The sequence below is a fragment of the Lynx rufus genome, unplaced genomic scaffold (genome assembly GCF_022079265.1).
Source record: "Lynx rufus isolate CCGP_SWC_20201006 ecotype Redwood Valley unplaced genomic scaffold, mLynRuf1.p SCAF_36, whole genome shotgun sequence".
Classification (NCBI taxonomy): Eukaryota; Metazoa; Chordata; class Mammalia; order Carnivora; family Felidae; genus Lynx; species Lynx rufus.
In genome coordinates this window covers 614,604-631,243 of record NW_025814852.1, presented here as the reverse complement: position 1 = coordinate 631,243, position 16,640 = coordinate 614,604, and the positions used below count along the sequence as shown (strand labels likewise).

The window sequence follows — 16,640 nt, the reverse complement described above, 5'->3', positions numbered from 1 at the left end:
GGAAGAGGGTCCACCCCTGGCACCTCCTAAGTCCCGGTTTGCGGCCGACCAGTTCACCAGGCTGTCTTCAGGTGAAAACAAGCCAAGCTTTGTGTAGATGGCACCCACAACTAGCAGGTTGCAGCCTGACCCTCCTCCTGGGTGCCAAGACTAAGAAAAACCAACAAACTTTTTTTTTTAATAAAAAAAAATCAATGAAAAATTTATTCATAAATTTTTCATGCTGGGCTACAAGTCTATATCGTACACTCAGGAATGTGCTGCAGACTTTATCCAGTTAGAAGTGATCATACCAGGACCCACACACAGCTTCCATATAAGCCTAGAAAGTCTTAACATTAATTAACATAATTAAAAAGGTATTTGCATCTAGAAAAAATATACAGAAAAACTCCTTTTGGAGTAATCTGTGCCTCAGTTTCAATGTCTGCTTGTTTCACTGACATTATCAATATATTCTGCTCACACAAGGTTTTATAAAAAGCCCCAGATGACGCCCGAGTGTGACCGGCCGCGCGCAAAGGGCCTCCACCCACCTGTGTCCTCAAGCGCTCCCCATTTCTGCACGGAGGGTCAGCGGCACTTCTACCCAGGGGAAGCCTCATTTAAATTTGAATAATTCAGCCTCCCTTTTATTTCTCAGGATCAAAACAACAAGGGGTGTGGGGTTGCATAGAAAATAGGAACCTCGGAGACCAGGAAGGGCGCCTTTCGGGACCGAAAGTGACGCGGAAGCACCGCCTCCAGCCCAGGTCCCCGCGCGGCCCCTCCCCCCATGACAGGGTTTTTGGATTCGAATCGGGTCCTTGAAGCTCCGGGAGACTGAAGAAGGGGCCAAACAGTCCTTCAACTTACTCAGCAATTAGCACAAGAGATTCACAGTCTTATAGGTATTTTATAAAAATATAAATATGGGTACACTGTTGCCTTCACAACGCTGGATACAACGCCCTTTAAAATTGGGTTTATAACCAAGATTCAAAACATACACCTAAAACTTGGCTTAAAATATGTTAATATTTTATATTCTGTCATAAATGTTATGACATTCAAATGTGGCAAATCCATTTACTTTTTTAAAAAAGTGTGCGACCTACTAACTATAATAGAACTCACTAGGAAAGGTAGGACCCCTCCCGCCCCCATCACCGCCACACCCGAGCACCCGTGCTCCCGAGGAAACTTCGCAAAGCCAGCAGGTTCGGGGGATGGTGGCCTCTCTCACGGGAGAGGGGAGAGGGAGCCCCGGGGCTTCCCAAAATTGTGTGCCTGTGTGTCAGGAGGGAGAGGAGAGGGGGTACGGGGCGGGGGGGGGGGAGGAGGAGGAGGGGAGAGAGTGAGAAGCAGGGAGAGGGACCTGCACGGGAAAACCATCAGGCTGGGCGGTGTTTTCAGTGCAACCAAGAAATGACAGACTCAAGTTTTTAGTTTTAAGACTAAGAAAAAAAAAATGTATCTTCCCCCCTATAACCACATTGACCACGCACAATATTTTCCAAACAAAAAAATTCAGGCGCACAAACTTCACCCACAAATATACACACACATGATAAATAGTTTAGAACCCTAAGAACAGCGGAGCGTCTCCACCGTCGCGCGTCCGGGCCGGAAACGCCCCGCCGTGGCCCCTGGGCGACTGCGGGCTTCGGCCGCGGGTCCTGCGGGCGGCGGAGCGCCCCGAGCCCGGCGTCCCCGCCGCCCGCCTTCCACCTTCGGGAGAAAACATTTTGACCGGAGGATCCGGTGTCTCGGGACTCCAAACTTGCTGGTAGCGAGACTCAAATTTCAAAGGGGCTGCAGCCCGCGCCCCGCCCCCACCTCCCCCCCCCCCCCACCGCGAGGCGGAGGGCGGGGGCCGTGGGAAGCCCTCGGCCCGGGTCCGGGCGGCCGCGCGGGGGCGTCGACCCCTGGCAGCGGGCGCCGCGCGGCCCCCGTGGGCGCGGACGCGCGCGCCAGACTCGTTGTGGCCGCGGGGCCCGGGGGCCCGGTGCGCACCGAGGTAGTTGGCGGGAAGGTACAGCAGACGACACGCTCGAGGCCCGCGTCCGGGTCCGGGCGGGCATCACCGGCCGCTGCCCGCGTACTTGGCCTTGGTGATGAGATAGAGCACGATGTCCTGGTGGCCGCCGAACGCGGCGATGTGCAGCGCGCTCCAGCCGTCGCGGTTGGCCAGGCGGATGTCGGCGCCGAACTTGACCAGCAGCTTCACGAGCTCCAGGTTGCCGTCGATGACCGACTGGTGCAGCGCCGTCTGGCCCTCAGGCCCGAACGAGTTCACGTTGAACTCGCAGTTGGTCATGTTCTGCAGCAGCGACTGCAGCTCCTGCGTGTTGCCCTTGCGCACGGCCTCCTGGAAGATGCGCTGCGTCTGCGGCGCCGAGCAGGTGGACAGCTCGGCCTGGCTCATGCTGCCTCCGGGCGCGGGCCGCGGGCCGCGCCGGGGCTCAGCGCGGGCGGCGGCGGCGGCGGCTGCGGCGCGGGCCCCCGGCTGTCTCGGGGCGCGCCTCGGCGCATGGAGGGCGCGGCGCCCCCGGGCCCCGCACGCCGCCCCTGGGCGTTCCGGGCTCTGGGGGCCGGGGGCCGCCGCCGCGGGGCCCCCGCCGCATCCAGCCGCGCCCGGGCGAGCGGGCGACGGGGGCGGGCACTGCGCTCGCGGGGGCCGGCGGGCCCGGCGGCGGCGCCGCGCGTTCCGGGTCCCTGCTCGCTGCGGCTCCCACGCGGGTCCCACGCGCCTCCCCACGCGCAGCTACACTCGCCCGCCCGCCCGCCGCGCCGGGGCGCCTTTTACTCCCTTTATATTTGCATAACAATAGGGCGCCCGTGACGCGCGCGCCGGCGACCGGATGATTGGGCGGCGCCCACGTGGGGGCGGGGCGGGGGCGGGGCGTGCCTGGGCGGCAGCGCGCTTCGCGGCAGGGGGCGCTGGTCGCCGGCAGGGGGCCAGGTGGCCGTAGCGGGGGGTCCTTGCTCTCCGCACCCCCGGGCTCTCCGCATCTCCGCGGTCGTCCCGCCTACTCCCCTTTCTGCCACTCGGGGAATTCCAAGCTCCCTCCGCGGACAGACCCAGGCCCGATCCCCGGCCGAGCGCAACCCCGAGGTGCACCGAAGGGCGGCCTACCCGTGGTGGGGGTTCGCTGACATTTCAGACCCGGGAGGCCCGGGTAGAGAGCCCGGGTCTCACTCCGCGCTTCCGGAGCGCGGGCCGCAGACCCTCTGCGTTCCTCGCGGGCTGGGTGCGCAGCGACAAGACTGGCTCAGCCTGGCCCCCAGGACACGAAGTCCACGCGGGTGACGAGTCCACGAACAGCTCGGGCGTGTGACCTGGGCCACGCGGTCTTTCCTGAACGAGGGCTGCTCCTCTGGCGGCCTGGGTCACCCCGTGTTTTGCCCCCAACCTGACAAGCGTGAGGAGCCAAACCCTGAGGTCCCACCCTGACGAAGCAGGGTCTTTACAGGAGGAAGCTGGGGGCTGGAGGTGCTCAGAAGCCCCTCCAAGGCGGGGAGGTCAGTCGGCCGGACCTCAGGGCCTGCTTCCCTCTCCTGGGCCACCTCCATCAGCACGACTAGGGACAGGCAAGGCCTGGCCAGGTGAGCAGCCCCAGGTAGGGCACCAAGGACCGAAAGAAAGTCCAGAAATGACTCATTTCCAATCTGTAAACCCATTTTTTATTGACATTCTAATACTCCCGCCAGATTTCCTCACTAGGATTTTACAGTTTATAGCTGGGCTCTGGTGGCTGGAAATCGAGCAGGAATGACTCTCGGAGCAGTAGGCCCAGGGCAGCAGGGCAGCACACAGGAACTTCAATTCCTTCAGAAGCGGGCTGGAAATTCCCGAGGAGGCGGCCCTGGGCCTCAGCCCGGGAGTCCCCCCCTGTCAGGCCTTGTTTGGGGATGGGCTCCCTTGGGCACCTGCCTGGTGTGCCCCATGTTTGGAGACACATGTGGGTGGGTGTGTGCCCCCCATCTCGCTCTGTGCTCTGGAACGAGTCACAGCAGAATCACAGGAAAAACTGGGTAAGGCCACCCCAGGGCTGGCTGCCTCTGGCCAGCTGCCCTCGGACCTGACCGTTGTGGACTCTCTCGGGGTCCTCCTGGCAGCCAGAGCTCCCCGAGTCCCTCCCTCTGGTCTTCCCGAGGCTGGTGGTCCAGCTCTTCTGCTCAGTCTTGCTCCCGCCAGGAGCTCCCCACAGTGTAGGTGGGTAAGCCCTGGCCTGAGGCGGGAGTCCTGAACCAGGCCCTGTGCTAGGTTCAGCTGAGGTTGTGACCTGGTGGGGGTGGAGGTGGGTGCCGGTGTCAACAGCCCCTCCCTTGCCCCACTCATCTTGCCAGATGGGGTCCCTGGGCCCAGTAAGGGAGCCTGCTGGACTGTGAACCCCTCGAGGGCGGGGCCCTGACCACCTCCAGCACCCCCTTCCCTGCATCTTCCCAGCATCAGGGAAGAGGGCATAGGCCCTGTCCCCTGGGGCCTGTATTTACCTCTGGACACTGCCCAGGGCTATCCCCAGAAGGTGGGGGGTTCATAGGCCCCAGCGCAGGTGGGTTCAGGTCCCCTGACCTGAAGAAGGGCATCTGGAGACCCTGTAGGGCCCGGGAGCAGAGCCCGGGGGTGAAATGTCCCTTTGACACCCGCGCAGGCTTCAGGGTGGGCAGACAAAGGGGCCCTGTGAGCTCAGTGTGGGAATGCACGGCCACCACCATGGGCCATGAAATCGGTGGCTTGGGTGCCCCCGGCAGGGACAGAGCGGCCACAGGAGTCTAGCCTGATGTTGCCTCCTGCCCCACCCAGGGCTCCGCGTGAGGGTCAGACAGGTGTAGCCAGGCCTGCCACTGTGGGGTTCGGGTGACAGTCACACTATCTCTGGGGAGCCGATGGGATTCCCGTGGCCGTGCCGTGGCTGGGAGGGTATTTCTGGTCTGGGCCGCTGTGGTCCACACCCTGGGAGTTGCCCCATTTGAGGACAGGAGGGGAAGAGGGGCTTGCAGGGCACTGGCTCCCAGTAAGCTCTTCTTCGGTGTTTGCTGAAGGAATGGTCCAAAAGGAGGACATTTGTTCCAAATGCCTTGGAGGGAATGGGGAAGCCAGGCCCCGCCCTGCGGCCCAGAGAAGCCCCTCTCCGGTGTGGGTGGGGTTTCTTGGTGGTGTTGTATAGATAAGCAGTTCACTGGCTCTGAGTGAGAAACCCCTGACCTGGGGTCTGGGGGGACAGACTCGACCCTGACCATGCGGCAGGACCCCGTCCTTCTCCCCATTGGCTCCAAGGATGCTGGCCCAGGAGTGCCACCCTGAAGGGCCGTGGTGGGTGGAGGCCAGAGTTGGAGAGGGCCCCCTTCTTTCTCTGGGGACCCCCCTTCCTTTAGAGGCTCACAGCAGTGGGTGTTGGGGGGGGGAACAATGTGGGCAGGGGTGGAGCGGCCTGGGGAGCATTCTGGGATATGGGCTGGGAAGGTCTGGGTGGAGCGGCCTGGGGAGGACAGCGCAGAAGAGGCGGCTGGCCAGAGCTGGGCCAAGGCCTGCGGCCACCTTAAAGGCACTAGGCGGGGGAGGGAGGGTGAGCAGGCAGGCGGGCAGTGGGGGCGGGGCTTCCAGCTAATTCATTAAAATGTGTCGGGGAGCGTGGGAAAGAGGAGAGTGTTTCTTCCCAGCAGCCCAGACACCTGGTAGAAGGGCCGAGAGAGGATAGAGATCAAATAACAAACACTCAGCCCTCGGCCAGAGCGGAGGAAGGACGCCCGGGGCAGGAACTGTGGCAGACAATCACTGCGCGGCCGCTTAGGGCACGGCCTGGCACTAGGGCCGTAGCCCACCCTGTCGGCGTGGTGCCTGACCCCTAGCCTGGGAGGGGGCCTGAGGCAGTCCTGGGGCCTCAGAAGGCTTTTTGGGCTGACCTCCTGATGGCTCAGGACCAGGGGTCAGGGGCTGGGGCCTAGGATGGGGTTGCCGTGGGGCTGGGCTGGGCTGGCAGCGAGTACGTGAGCCTGGGAGGGTTTCTGGGGGGACACGGCCAGTCTGGGCAGCAGAGGGGTGGGGAGGTGGGAAGGCAGGCTGGACGGTACGCGTGTAGCTGTGAGGGGCACACTGGGAAAGAGGCCCCACGCAGTCGCCCTCTTCTCCCTCTAGAGGGTGCGCGGGGCAGTGGGGTGCTGGGGCCGGGCCTGCCTGGAGGGACAGGAAGGACACGTGGTCTCCTGTCTCCCCCGTGCTGGTCCCTGGCTCTGGCCTCCTTGTGTTGAGGACCAGCTGCAACCACCACCAGGGCCTTGGGTCAGAACAGAGTCTCCAGAGTCTTCAGGAAGCAGCTGGGTTGGGCAGTGGGGCCGGCACCCCTGGCGGTTTCCTCCTGACCTTACTAGGGGAGGAGCGTGGTCAGGGCTGCCTCCCAGGACAGGACGCGGGCCAGTGGTCTGGCTCTCGGAAGCAGCACCCCGATCACAGAAGGTCCCGAGCCCTGGTGGGGTGTCCGCTCGCCCCCACAGCCCCACGTGGCCCTCGGGCTCAGCAGTGACCGAAGGGTGGGGGAAGCCAGGGTTGCACGCTTGGCCCTGACACGGTGCCCCTGCTCAGCCCGGTCCTGTCCTGAGTCTCCGAGTCCCTCCCTCCATCTGTGCGGTAGCATCTGGTCCGGCTGGCCCCAAGGTTGCTTCGGGGCCGGGTGGGCCAGCGCCTGGCACGAGGTGGGCGTTTTCAGGGAAAGGAAATGATGGGCAGTGTGGCAGGATGGGTGCATGACGTTCAGCATGAGCCCCCAGCCTCATACTCTTGGGCCTGACCCCCAGCCCAGGCGGGGGCAGAGGTAGGCCTGGCACTGCCAGCACCCACCTGGTACCTGAGGCCGTCACACCTGGGCCTGCAGGTGCACCCGCTCCGGGCAGAGGCGGCAGCCCCGCCCCGCCTCCCCCCCCCCCCCCCCGGGCTCCCCGGCCCTGAGGCTTCCGCCTGGGTTCCCGGGCCAAATCTGAGCTGGTTTCCGCTCAAGGCAGGAAGGACAGGAAAGGGATGTGGGGGGTGGGGGGGGGCACATTCCTAGGGAGTGAGCCAGGAGGAGGCGGCCAGGGCAAGATGCAGTCTAGGCCCCTCTCCCCGCCCACCTGGCACCGGTGCCCGGGGCCCTCGGGTGCCGGCAACGGGCGCCTGCGCCTCAGTTTCCCAGAGAGTAGGTGGAGCAGTGGCTGTTTCCGGCAGTTGTGAGGGTGGACGCTCTCATGTGCAGGGCCCCCTTGTGGCTTCGGCTGCCACTCTGTTTCATGAGAGGAGGCCACCTCGACAGGGTTGGGGCGGGGGGAAGAAGCCATGTGGGGTCACACTCCGGCCGGTGAGGCGGCGAGGGCAACAGATGCAGAGGTGGGCCTCCCCTCCAGGCATGGCCCTCCAGACACAATGGATGCCCTCCTAGAGGGTGGCCGCCCTGCCTTTTGCACCACAGAGGGCTGGGCCCTGTTCCCCAGGAAGCCCCCCACCCCCACCCCCACCCCCACCCCCGCCACATCTGGCCTAAAGGGCCCTGGCCCTGCGGGGTCCCACCATCTACAGTCCCTGGAACTGGAGGCCTCCCCGAAGGTCTGAGGAGCCCAGGAAGGTGGGGCAGAGGGGGGTGGCATTTACCCACGCAGCAAAGGGAGTGGACCCCCAGTGCGTGGGGGGCCTGTGTGCCCCCGCCTCCCCCCCGCCCCACTGACGGGAGCCGCTTGGGTCCCAGCCCCGGGCCTTTGTGAAGGCCATTTCCTCTGCCAGGCGTGTCCTTCCCACTTTCCGTCGGCCTCATTCCCGAGTATCAGGCGGTTCTCAGCTCAGGGTCCGAGCATCCTGACCTTGTGCAAGAACTTTCATCCCTTCCACCCCGGTCCTAGCTCTGCACCTGGGGCTGGCGCCCAGGTGCATGCAATGAGTCCACGGCCACAGGTGCACCTAGGGCCAGGCCCAGGTGTGTGCAGCTCAGGACTTTTATTACTGTATTGCTGGCGGCGGGCGGGCCCGTGGGCCTGGGGGCTCAGCTCTGCTTCCAGGAGCTGGAGGCGCTGCTCAGGATCTGGCTGAATTGCGAGGTGACGCGGCACAGGTGGGAGCCCTCCCAGAAGACCTTGCCACAGCCAGAGCAGCAGTAGAAATGGCGTAGCCCCGGCCGCCGCAGCACGCCCTCCGGGACGCCTGCCAGCTGCAGCCGGGTGCCACTGGCCAGTGTGGCAGGCGCACCAGCCCGCAGGTCTGCGGCCTCCAGCCAGCGGCAAGGTGGGTCGTAGGTACAGCCCCCGGGGGCCTCCTCTGGGGCCGAGCCTGGAAAGGCGGGGGGTGGGCGGCCACTCTGAGCTCTCAGCCTTATGGTGGGGTGGGGTGGGGTGGGGTGGGGTGGGAGGGGCTGGGGAGATGGTCTCGCCTCCACCCTGTTCTTTCCGGTGCCTCTGCCCTACACTGCCTGGTCCCCCCAACGCTCTGCCTCATCTTACCCACGGACCCCTGGCCCTCTCTCCCCACTGGCCCTGCCCGCTACCCCTCGCCTAGGGCACGGGCCCATCCTCTCAGGGCAGTCCCCTCTCCTGGGCCAGGAACAAACCCTGTCAGTGGGTGGTCCCAGGGCTCACCTGCTTCCTGTATGTCCTCGCTCTGGGTGGCCTCATCACCTGGCAATCAAGTGAGGACATCAGGGACTGTCCTAAGGGTGGGTCCTGGCAGCCCCAGTGCCCACAATGCACCTCCAAGTGCCCAGCCTCTCCCCCCACCCTTAGCAGAAAGGGCAAAGGGTAGGGGGCTGAGGAGCTTTGGTGCCAGCCTGATCCCCTCCCATGGGAACTCACACCTTGGAATGTTCTTGGGGCTCAAAGGTCCTTGGGAAACAAGTTCTGGGCGTGAGATTGGCCGATTAGGGCACTGGGGGCCTGAGAACGGGCCGGTGGGGGCGGGGGCATCCCATTCGTGGCGATGAGAAGATAAGCCACTGCCAGGGCCTGTGTTTCATAGCAGCAGGGCCCAGGGGACCTGCTGGAGCTCAGGGCGACCTTCTGACTCTGCAAGAGGGTCCCTACCTCCGCTAAGAGCACAGGAGACTCCAGGGAGGTGGCCAGGCCTCGGGCTGCTGAGGGGCCAGTGCAGGCGTGAGGGCAGTGACGGCTGAGGAGTCCTAGCCGGGAGGCGGAAGAGTCCTACCCCTAATTTGCTTGGCAAACATCTCTCCACAGATGGCTCCAGATTAACTTTAGCCAGAGCCTGAATGGATGAGCACTCCCGCCGCCCCCCCCCCCCCCCCCCCGCCCCGCAACGCAATGAGGCCATGACCTCCATCTGGTCTCCCTATCTCGCCCTAGTCGGTCTGGCCTCAGCCTTTACCTGGAGGCCCACGAGATGCCAGCAGGCCCGCAGGAGGGCCACCCACCACCTCAGGACAGGCGTGGGCCTCTGGGCAGAGCGCTGGCGGCTCAGAGGAGCCGGGAGCCCAGTGGCGGGGCGGCTCTAGCAGAGGGCAGTGCTCGTACCCTGCTCCTCCCTTCCTGGGCCTTGAACATGTCAAGGCCACACTGTGGAGAGCTGAGAGCTGCTGGGGGCTGGACACGGGCCATCACGATGGCTCACCTGAGGAGCTCCAGCCCCAAACCTCAGGGGGTTTCGGAAGAACAAGAACACCCTCGTGGGGACATCACCGTCCGGGAGAGCCACGGCGAGCCGTGCAAAGGGACCTCAGAGGCACCCTAACCTCAGGCTGACCCCCCTGGAGAGGGCTCTAAGACAGTCTCCTATCCGTCCCATCCTTGCCCTCCCCTGAGGAGCACCCGGGAGCCTGGGGAGGAGCTGCGAGGCTCCCTCTGGTGCCCCTCTCTCTAGAGGGCGGGGGAGCCGGTGATAGGAATGGAAGGGCACACTCACTGCCCCAGCCAGCGACTGCAAAGTCTCCTTCCAGTTTCTGGTTTTACAAGGGTGGAAACTGAGGCTGGGTCCACGGTTGGGGGGGGGTGACATCTGGGGTTTGCCCTCCTTTCTGTCTATCCGGGATCGTCCGCCTTCAGATTGCTTAGCAGGTGCCAGTGTGCAGGCAAATGTGCATCTGTGCACGTGCACACGTGTGCACAAGTGTGTACAAACAGGTGCGTGCCGGCACACATGCCTGTGTGTGTGTGCACTCTGTGTGAAGGGCAGGGTGACCGGAGGGGGGGGGGACCCCACCCCAGAGGGGCCCTGAGTGTCTCAGCTTCCTGGCCTCCTGGGCCTGTAACCTTCGCGCAGCGTGGGCTCTGTCTTTCCACCGGCCCCTGGCCGGCACCTCCCTGGTCATCCCTGCAGTTTAACCCCACAACTGGGCCACTGTCCACAGAGCCCACAGAGCCCACGCCTAACCCCGTGGGGCAACATACCTGTGATGCTGGGGCCTTCCGGGCGGCTGCCGAGCCTCACCAGCTGCTTCATCATGTCCTTGGAGACCTTCAGGTACTGGTCACAGTTACAGGCCTGGGGACAGAGGGGGTGCTGAGGCCGGGTGAGGCTCTGCCCACCTCCCACCTCCCACCCCCAGCCTCAGGCTCCTTGCAGCTCTGGGTCTGGCTAGGGGCTTTCACAGAGACAAAAGCACACATCCCTTCCTCTCCTTGCAGGACAGGGCACACCTCCTCTTGGGGGCCCTCCAGCACGGCACTGGATCCTAGTGGGCCCTAGGCAGCCTCTTCTGGCTCACGAGACCCTGTGGGCCTCTGTCATCGCCTGGGCTGTCCGCCCCAGTCGCAGAGCCTCGAGGGCCCAACCAGGCCTGGGCATCCCTGGGCTCAGCATCAAAGGGTCAGGGTAAGAGGCTGGCAGCGGGCCCCTCAGCCAGGCCGTTTCAGTGTCCGTGTTTCTCGCGATGCCTGTTGCCTGACCCCGCCCCCCCCGCCCCCGGGGCACCACATCTACAAGGGATCAGGAGGGAAGCCACTTTTGCTTCCATTTGGGGTCCTTGTCTAGGACGTGCAATGGCTCTTGGAAGGCACTCAGCTCGGCCCTGCTGACCTTGCAGTGACACTGGGGGTGGGGGCAGGGGCTTCTGGGGCCCATCCTGTCCTCCCAACACAGCTGCCCCAGGGTTGCTTCATGATGGCCACTGGCTGACAGGGTGAAGGACCCCAGGGTCCCCATGATGAGGTAAGGAGGGCCCAAGGGAGAGTGAGAGGGGCCACTGGTTCCCAGGCAGGTGGGCACAGGTGCTCATGGACACGTGCACAGCCAGTCACAGCCCTTCCCCAAATCAGAGCGGCCTGTAAGAGGAGGATGAGCCTAGAGCAGGGCCTGAGGGTAGGAGGGGGCGTTCCGGGGCCACAGGGAGGAGGGGTCCATGATCTGTGCTCATGGGATCGCTCCCGGGCCCCTCCTGGAGGAGTCTGACCAGTGCCCTGAATGACACAGCTCCCAGGGGCGGGTGGGTAGGTGGCAGTCACCAGCCCCTGGAGCCTCAGGGTGTGCCCACGCCAGGGGCGGTGCCCCCTGCCCCCACACGCCCTTTTCCCATGGGCCTTTCGACACCATGAGTTTGCTGTACTGCATCCAGCATCGGGAGCCAGGGCCTGGGGGCGCCGGAGGGTGGGGCCACCTCTTCGGGGAGGCCTGGGTGGGGCTGGGGCAGGGCTGGTGCCAGCAGGACCCTTCCTCCTGCCTCTCTGGGGGGGTGCCTCCTGTCCCCCGGCCACCTCTCTGGCACGGGGAGTCTGCCGTGGGCCCTGGCCTCCCGGTCACAGACCCAGGGACCTTCCTGGGCAGGAGTGCAGGTGGAGCCCCGGCCGCAGGTCTAGCCTGTGGTCACTCCAGGTCCAGCTGGGGAAAGGGTGGTCGCTGCCCTGGGCTGCCCACCACAGAGAACCGCGTTCGCCCTCCTCCCCCCCGACCCAGGCCCCCCCAGGGGACGGAGCCTGTAGGTGTGAGAGGGATGCTGCATTAGTGGGAGGGGGTGGGAGCCTTCCCAGGACCTGGGCCTGATGCACACACCTGGGCGGGACTGCCAGCTCACGCTGAGTCACGGCACGAAGACAAACCACCGGTGCCATCCACAAGGACCTGGCCCCACCCTCGGGAACCACCGGTGCTGCTTTTCCCACGGCTGCTGCCCACTGCTGGGCCCTGCCGTCACCCCATAGGGCCCTGGGAGGCCCTGTCCCACCCCCACCCCCGGCTAGAAAAGCCGGTTCTACATGCTCACCCCCTCTCTGCCCTGTGCTCCCCATCTGCAGGAAGGACCAGCACCTAGCGGCTCCCTGTGTCTCCTGTCCCCGTCCCCTGCAAGGTCCACCTGCCTCACACAAGGCCGAGGCCCTGCTCTTTGGGGCCCATGGCCCAGCACCCTTCCTGACACCAAAGGGGGAGACGTTGCCTTTCCTTATGAAGAAAGGGGGCTTCTGAGGGGCTGAGTAACTTGCTTACAGGGCCCTCGGCTAGCGAGGACCCCACACCAGGGTCCTCACGCTGACCCTTAGGAGAGGGGGTATGTGCAGGTGGTGTCTGGGCCATGCCCACTCTCCCTTGGGGGACACACAAACCCGAGCCCTGGGATGCCAGTGGGCCTGGACAGACTGCAGTGGGGGTCCCGGGGAAGGCCCTGGACAGGGGCTGGGTGTATGGTCTTGAGAGTCCAGCCTGGTCTCTGTGTACCCCCATTTAGTCTGGGATTCTGAGGGCGGGGAGGGCCTCCAGCCCCAGAGCCTGGCTGGGCGGGCAGGGCCAGGTGAGTCGGGGGCTGGAGGGGCTGGGAAGGCTCGTGGCTTCCTGGTCCCAGGAGTCCACCTGCGTGCCCGGTCCCCACAGCTCTTATAGCTGCTTGGAGCCAACACGCACTTGCCGTGCTGTCCCAACTCAGGGCACTCTGTCCGCCTGGGGACTGTCTCGGCCAGAGACCTGAGCCCACAAGGGGGAGGTTGCCTCCCAGGGGCTGGGCTGCCAGCAGTGACTGGTCATCGGGACTGCTGGGGCCCACAGACCGGGAGTTAGGCAGACTTGACCTTTTGGTCCACCCTCTGCAGCCCCTTGCCCCTCCCTGGGGCCTGGGGAGGGCGGGAGAGGCCTGCTTTGGCCACTTCTCCAGGAGGCTCTGTTTTCTGGGCTTCTTGGGGGTGTGACGAGAGGCTATAGCAGGCACTTGGGACACCTGCCCGTTCCACTGAGGCTAAGACTTGGCAGGGGGGAGCTGGGGGGCTTTGAGGGGCCATGCCCAAGGGCAGGGCCTCCTCTCAGGTCTGAGCCCAGGATTCGCAGTCACACTCACCCAAGGAGTGGTCGTGGCCAGCAGAACCAAGAGCTGCGCAACAGGCAAGGTCACAGCAACTGTCCTGAAGTCTGCGTCCCTGGAAACGTCTGTGTTCCCACCTGCCCTGGGTGCAGGGCCACCCACACACACACAACCCTGGTCAGCACGCCTGCAGGTGTCTGCTGTGCACAACCAGCGGACAGCTGGCACACAGGTGTAGAGTGCAGAGGGGCACGCCCCAGCCAGGGCCACAGAACGGGCTGGGCAGGGCCAGCAGGCAGCTCGGAGGGGCCCTTGTACACGTTCCTCTCCAGAGGTGACCAGCCCTCCCTGGGCCCAGGACAGCACAGCCCTGTTGGTTGCTTGTAAACACCCTTGGGCCCCCATCAGCCTTGAGCCCCAGGCCTCAGCAAATGGGGGGTGGGTGTGAGGGAGAGAGGAGGGCGGGATAGAAGCCATACCTGGGACTCACCCGGGCACGGGGTATGAGAGAGAACACGTGTTCCTAAGGGTGCAGGGCCTGCCTAGGCTAGGAGCCCAGAGAAGGGACCCCCGCCCTAAGAAGGATGTGAGTGGGGCCTCCTGCCCAGCCAGCAGCCAGGTCCATGACCTGAGCTCCGCACCACAGGCTGGCTGCCTGGGGAGTTCACACCACCCTGCTTCCCCAGCTCGGTAGGCACTAGGCACCGCTGAGAGTTTTAGGCTCCAGCTGGGAAGTGGGCCCAGGCCACTTGGGTGCCCTCCTTCTGAGCAAGGGGCAGGCTTGTAGAAACCTCACTCCTGCCTGACGGCGAGTGCGGTCCAGGCTCCAAGCGGGGGCCCTGCCACACCCCTGCAGCCCCCACCCCCAGTGGGGGAGGGGGGAGTCATTCTGGAGCCCAGGCCCTGGAAGGCCAAGTTTGGGGATTTCTGACCCACAGGCAGGGCGGGTGGGGGCTGGGCTCAGAAGCTGTGGCATGTTCTAGAGTAATGGGCTATTTCTTGCTCATTTAGAGCAAATTGGAACAAGAGCGAAGCATAAAAAAGCAGAAGAAAAGAAACAGCACTTCGTCCCACCGCCTGGTGGGAAAAGCCAACGCGGCACTGAGAATGGTTTCCGGCACCTTCCTGAGCACATCTACACACGGCCAGCGTCTCGGATGCTCCGGTCAGGGTAGTGGGAGCCCTGGAGGGTCTCAACTTCAGGACACCAGCATCCCTGTTCCCAGGGTGCTTTTCTGCCCATTTGGTCCCTGCCAAGTGCCACCTCCCCCTACAGTCCACACTTGCTGTCCTGAGGCCTCCCCAGGCTGGCTCATCCACCGTGACCGCCCCCAGGGCCAGCCTAACAAATGGCGCCGGGTGCAGGGCCAGAGGGCTGGGATGAAAGGCCACTGGCCTGACACCTTGCCCGGACGGGGCGGGAACAAAGCCCCAGAGGAAGCGGTGAGGCCTGGGTCTGCTCCACACCTCACTCTCCCACACCATCCAGGCAGCACCTCGTGGGGCCCTGAGCCATCTGCCCCCAAAGGTGATGTGGCCCTGGAGCGGAGCACGACCGCTGGGGCTGGGGCCCTCTTCCAAGACAAGCACATCAGCCAGCTTTGCCCATGAGGACCCTGTTGGCCCCCGGCACGGGGTGTTGTCTGATTGCCCGGAGGAGACAGGACAAGGGGCCAGGAGGACAGAGCCCCCCTCCCTGCAGCTGGCCCACAGGGCATCTGTGAGATGTGACCCCATCCTGCTGGCCTGGGGCGAACGCTGGACAGAAGGGCCAGGACCCAGGCCCTGCAAGGAGCGCGCGGCTGGGGCTGATGCACAGGCCTGCATGGGAAGGTTTTCAAACCCAACCCTGGTGCTCTTCTGTCTGTGGGGCAGGCCCTCCTGCCGGTGGCCTCCAACCTGGATGTCTATGACCCGGGACAGCAGCCCTATAGGGGCCGTGCTCCAGCGCCAGCCCTGCCCCCAGGCCCGGGAAGGCCAGTTCCCATGGGCCCATTCCTTTGTAGGCTCAGGACAGTGTCTCCACAGACACAGCAGGGCCTGGGCACAGTCAGCATTGTGTGGGTTCCCTAGGGGGTCAGGAGCCACTGGCACTGGGGCGTGTGGGGTGCAGGAGTCCCCGAGGGGCTAGGACTGGGCACGTGTGTGAAGCTGGCGCCCTGCAGGTGTCTCTCTCTTAAGCATTCCGGCATGAAGGGCGCAAGAGCACTGAGGGTGTGTGTGCACGTGAGCAGCACAGAGGCATGAGCAGGAGTGAGTGTGGCTGGGTGTTCCAAGGTGTGGATGAGGGACCTGTGTGACGGGGCGTGTCAGGGCGAGTCACTTCACATGCCCCCTGACCCTGGAAGTGTGTCTGTGTACGAGCAGTCTGTAGACAGGGGCTTGTGTGCACCTCGCCAGGGAGTGCAGGAGGGGTGCTCCCGGGGGCCTCTATTTTCAGTGGCAGGAGACCTGAACATCCACCTCCCCCGGCAGGTGTGGAGGGGACAATGGCATCTGGGACTTTCCCGGCTGGCGACCGGCTCGTGGGGCACAGGCTCAGGCTGATGCCATCTTGTGCAGCCTTCTGAGGCCAGCACCCCGCGACTGGGGCCTTGGCCTCGGAGGCAGACGTGCGGCTGGCGCCTGGAGCCAGACACCCTCCCCGCCAGCCTCCTGCCGGGCCCACCTCCTGCTACAGGGACGGGAGGGCCTGCTGGACTCCCTGGGAGTGGACCCCCCCAGCTCCAGAGCTGCCCTCATGCCTGCAGTGGGTGAGGGCGGGCTGACGACTCACAGTGAGGGCCCCAGTAGCCACGGCTGGGGGCGGATACCCCTGAACCTGCAGCAGCACATGGCTGGTCTCTCTGACGGCGAGGGAGGGGGGAAAAGGGCGGTGGGTGGAATGGGCAGAGGGGCACAGCATGCGTGACAGCCAGAGCCTGCCCGAGCAGGAAGCCCTGCCCCGCCTAGGTGTACCCTGGCCAGGGAGGCTCGGGAGGGTCACAGCCCTTCCCCCAGGCCCCTCTGGGGCTTGCAGGCCGGAGCCCTGGGCAGTGGCCACACCTAGGACGGGCGGGTGGGCCTCCTACTTGGCTTCCACTCCCCACCCTGGGTGCCCGGGCTTCTGAAAAGCTCCTCCTCCAGCTGCACCAGCCACAGCCCAGGGCCCACTGGGGGGGGGGGACCCCCGTGCAGACCCCCTCGTGGGGGCAGTGAGGCCGACTCCGGCCCAGGCTATCTGAAGCTGGGTGGAATGGACCCCCTTGTTCCAGCTCACTTGGGTGGGCCAGGGCTGACCTTCATGGAGGCAAGCCAAGGTGAGCCAGGGGGCCCAGACTGGTAGCCAAGTCCTGCCCTGCTTCCTCAACCCTGATAGGACACAGTCACAGGCCCCCTCAGGCAGCCAGCGAGAATTTGGGCCCTGAATGCGAATTTCAGATCAAGTGTGGGATGGGATTACAGTTCTATGTGAGAAGGCATTCACTATTT

General features: G+C 64.5%; 2 protein-coding genes across 6 annotated transcripts in view; both read right to left on the bottom strand.

The window, feature by feature from the left end:
- Window positions 1–1,944: 1,944 nt before the first annotated feature.
- On the bottom strand, window positions 1,945–2,418 carry NRARP (NOTCH regulated ankyrin repeat protein). Its single transcript, XM_047093905.1, has one exon. It carries the CDS (start codon window positions 2,405–2,407, stop codon window positions 2,063–2,065), a length of 345 nt encoding a protein of 114 aa, XP_046949861.1. The 5' UTR covers window positions 2,408–2,418; the 3' UTR covers window positions 1,945–2,062.
- A 5,507-nt stretch (window positions 2,419–7,925) lies between these two features.
- EXD3 (exonuclease 3'-5' domain containing 3) overlaps window positions 7,926–16,640 on the bottom strand; it is an 86,222-nt gene continuing 77,507 nt past the window's right edge. For all 5 annotated transcript variants that reach the window (XM_047093747.1, XM_047093746.1, XM_047093749.1 and 2 more), the window contains 3 exons: window positions 10,339–10,432; window positions 8,578–8,616; window positions 7,926–8,272 (listed from right to left, as the gene is read on the bottom strand). In XM_047093747.1, the coding sequence (XP_046949703.1) occupies window positions 7,989–8,272; window positions 8,578–8,616; window positions 10,339–10,432 (417 nt within the window). In that variant the 3' untranslated portion in view covers window positions 7,926–7,988. The remainder of the gene's footprint in view (window positions 8,273–8,577; window positions 8,617–10,338; window positions 10,433–16,640) is intronic.

What these genes read in the sequence shown, in the direction of transcription:
- NRARP (XM_047093905.1), bottom strand. Translation starts at nt 2,407, where the DNA reads ATGAGCCAGGCCGAGCTGTCCACCTGCTCGGCGCCGCAGACGCAGCGC.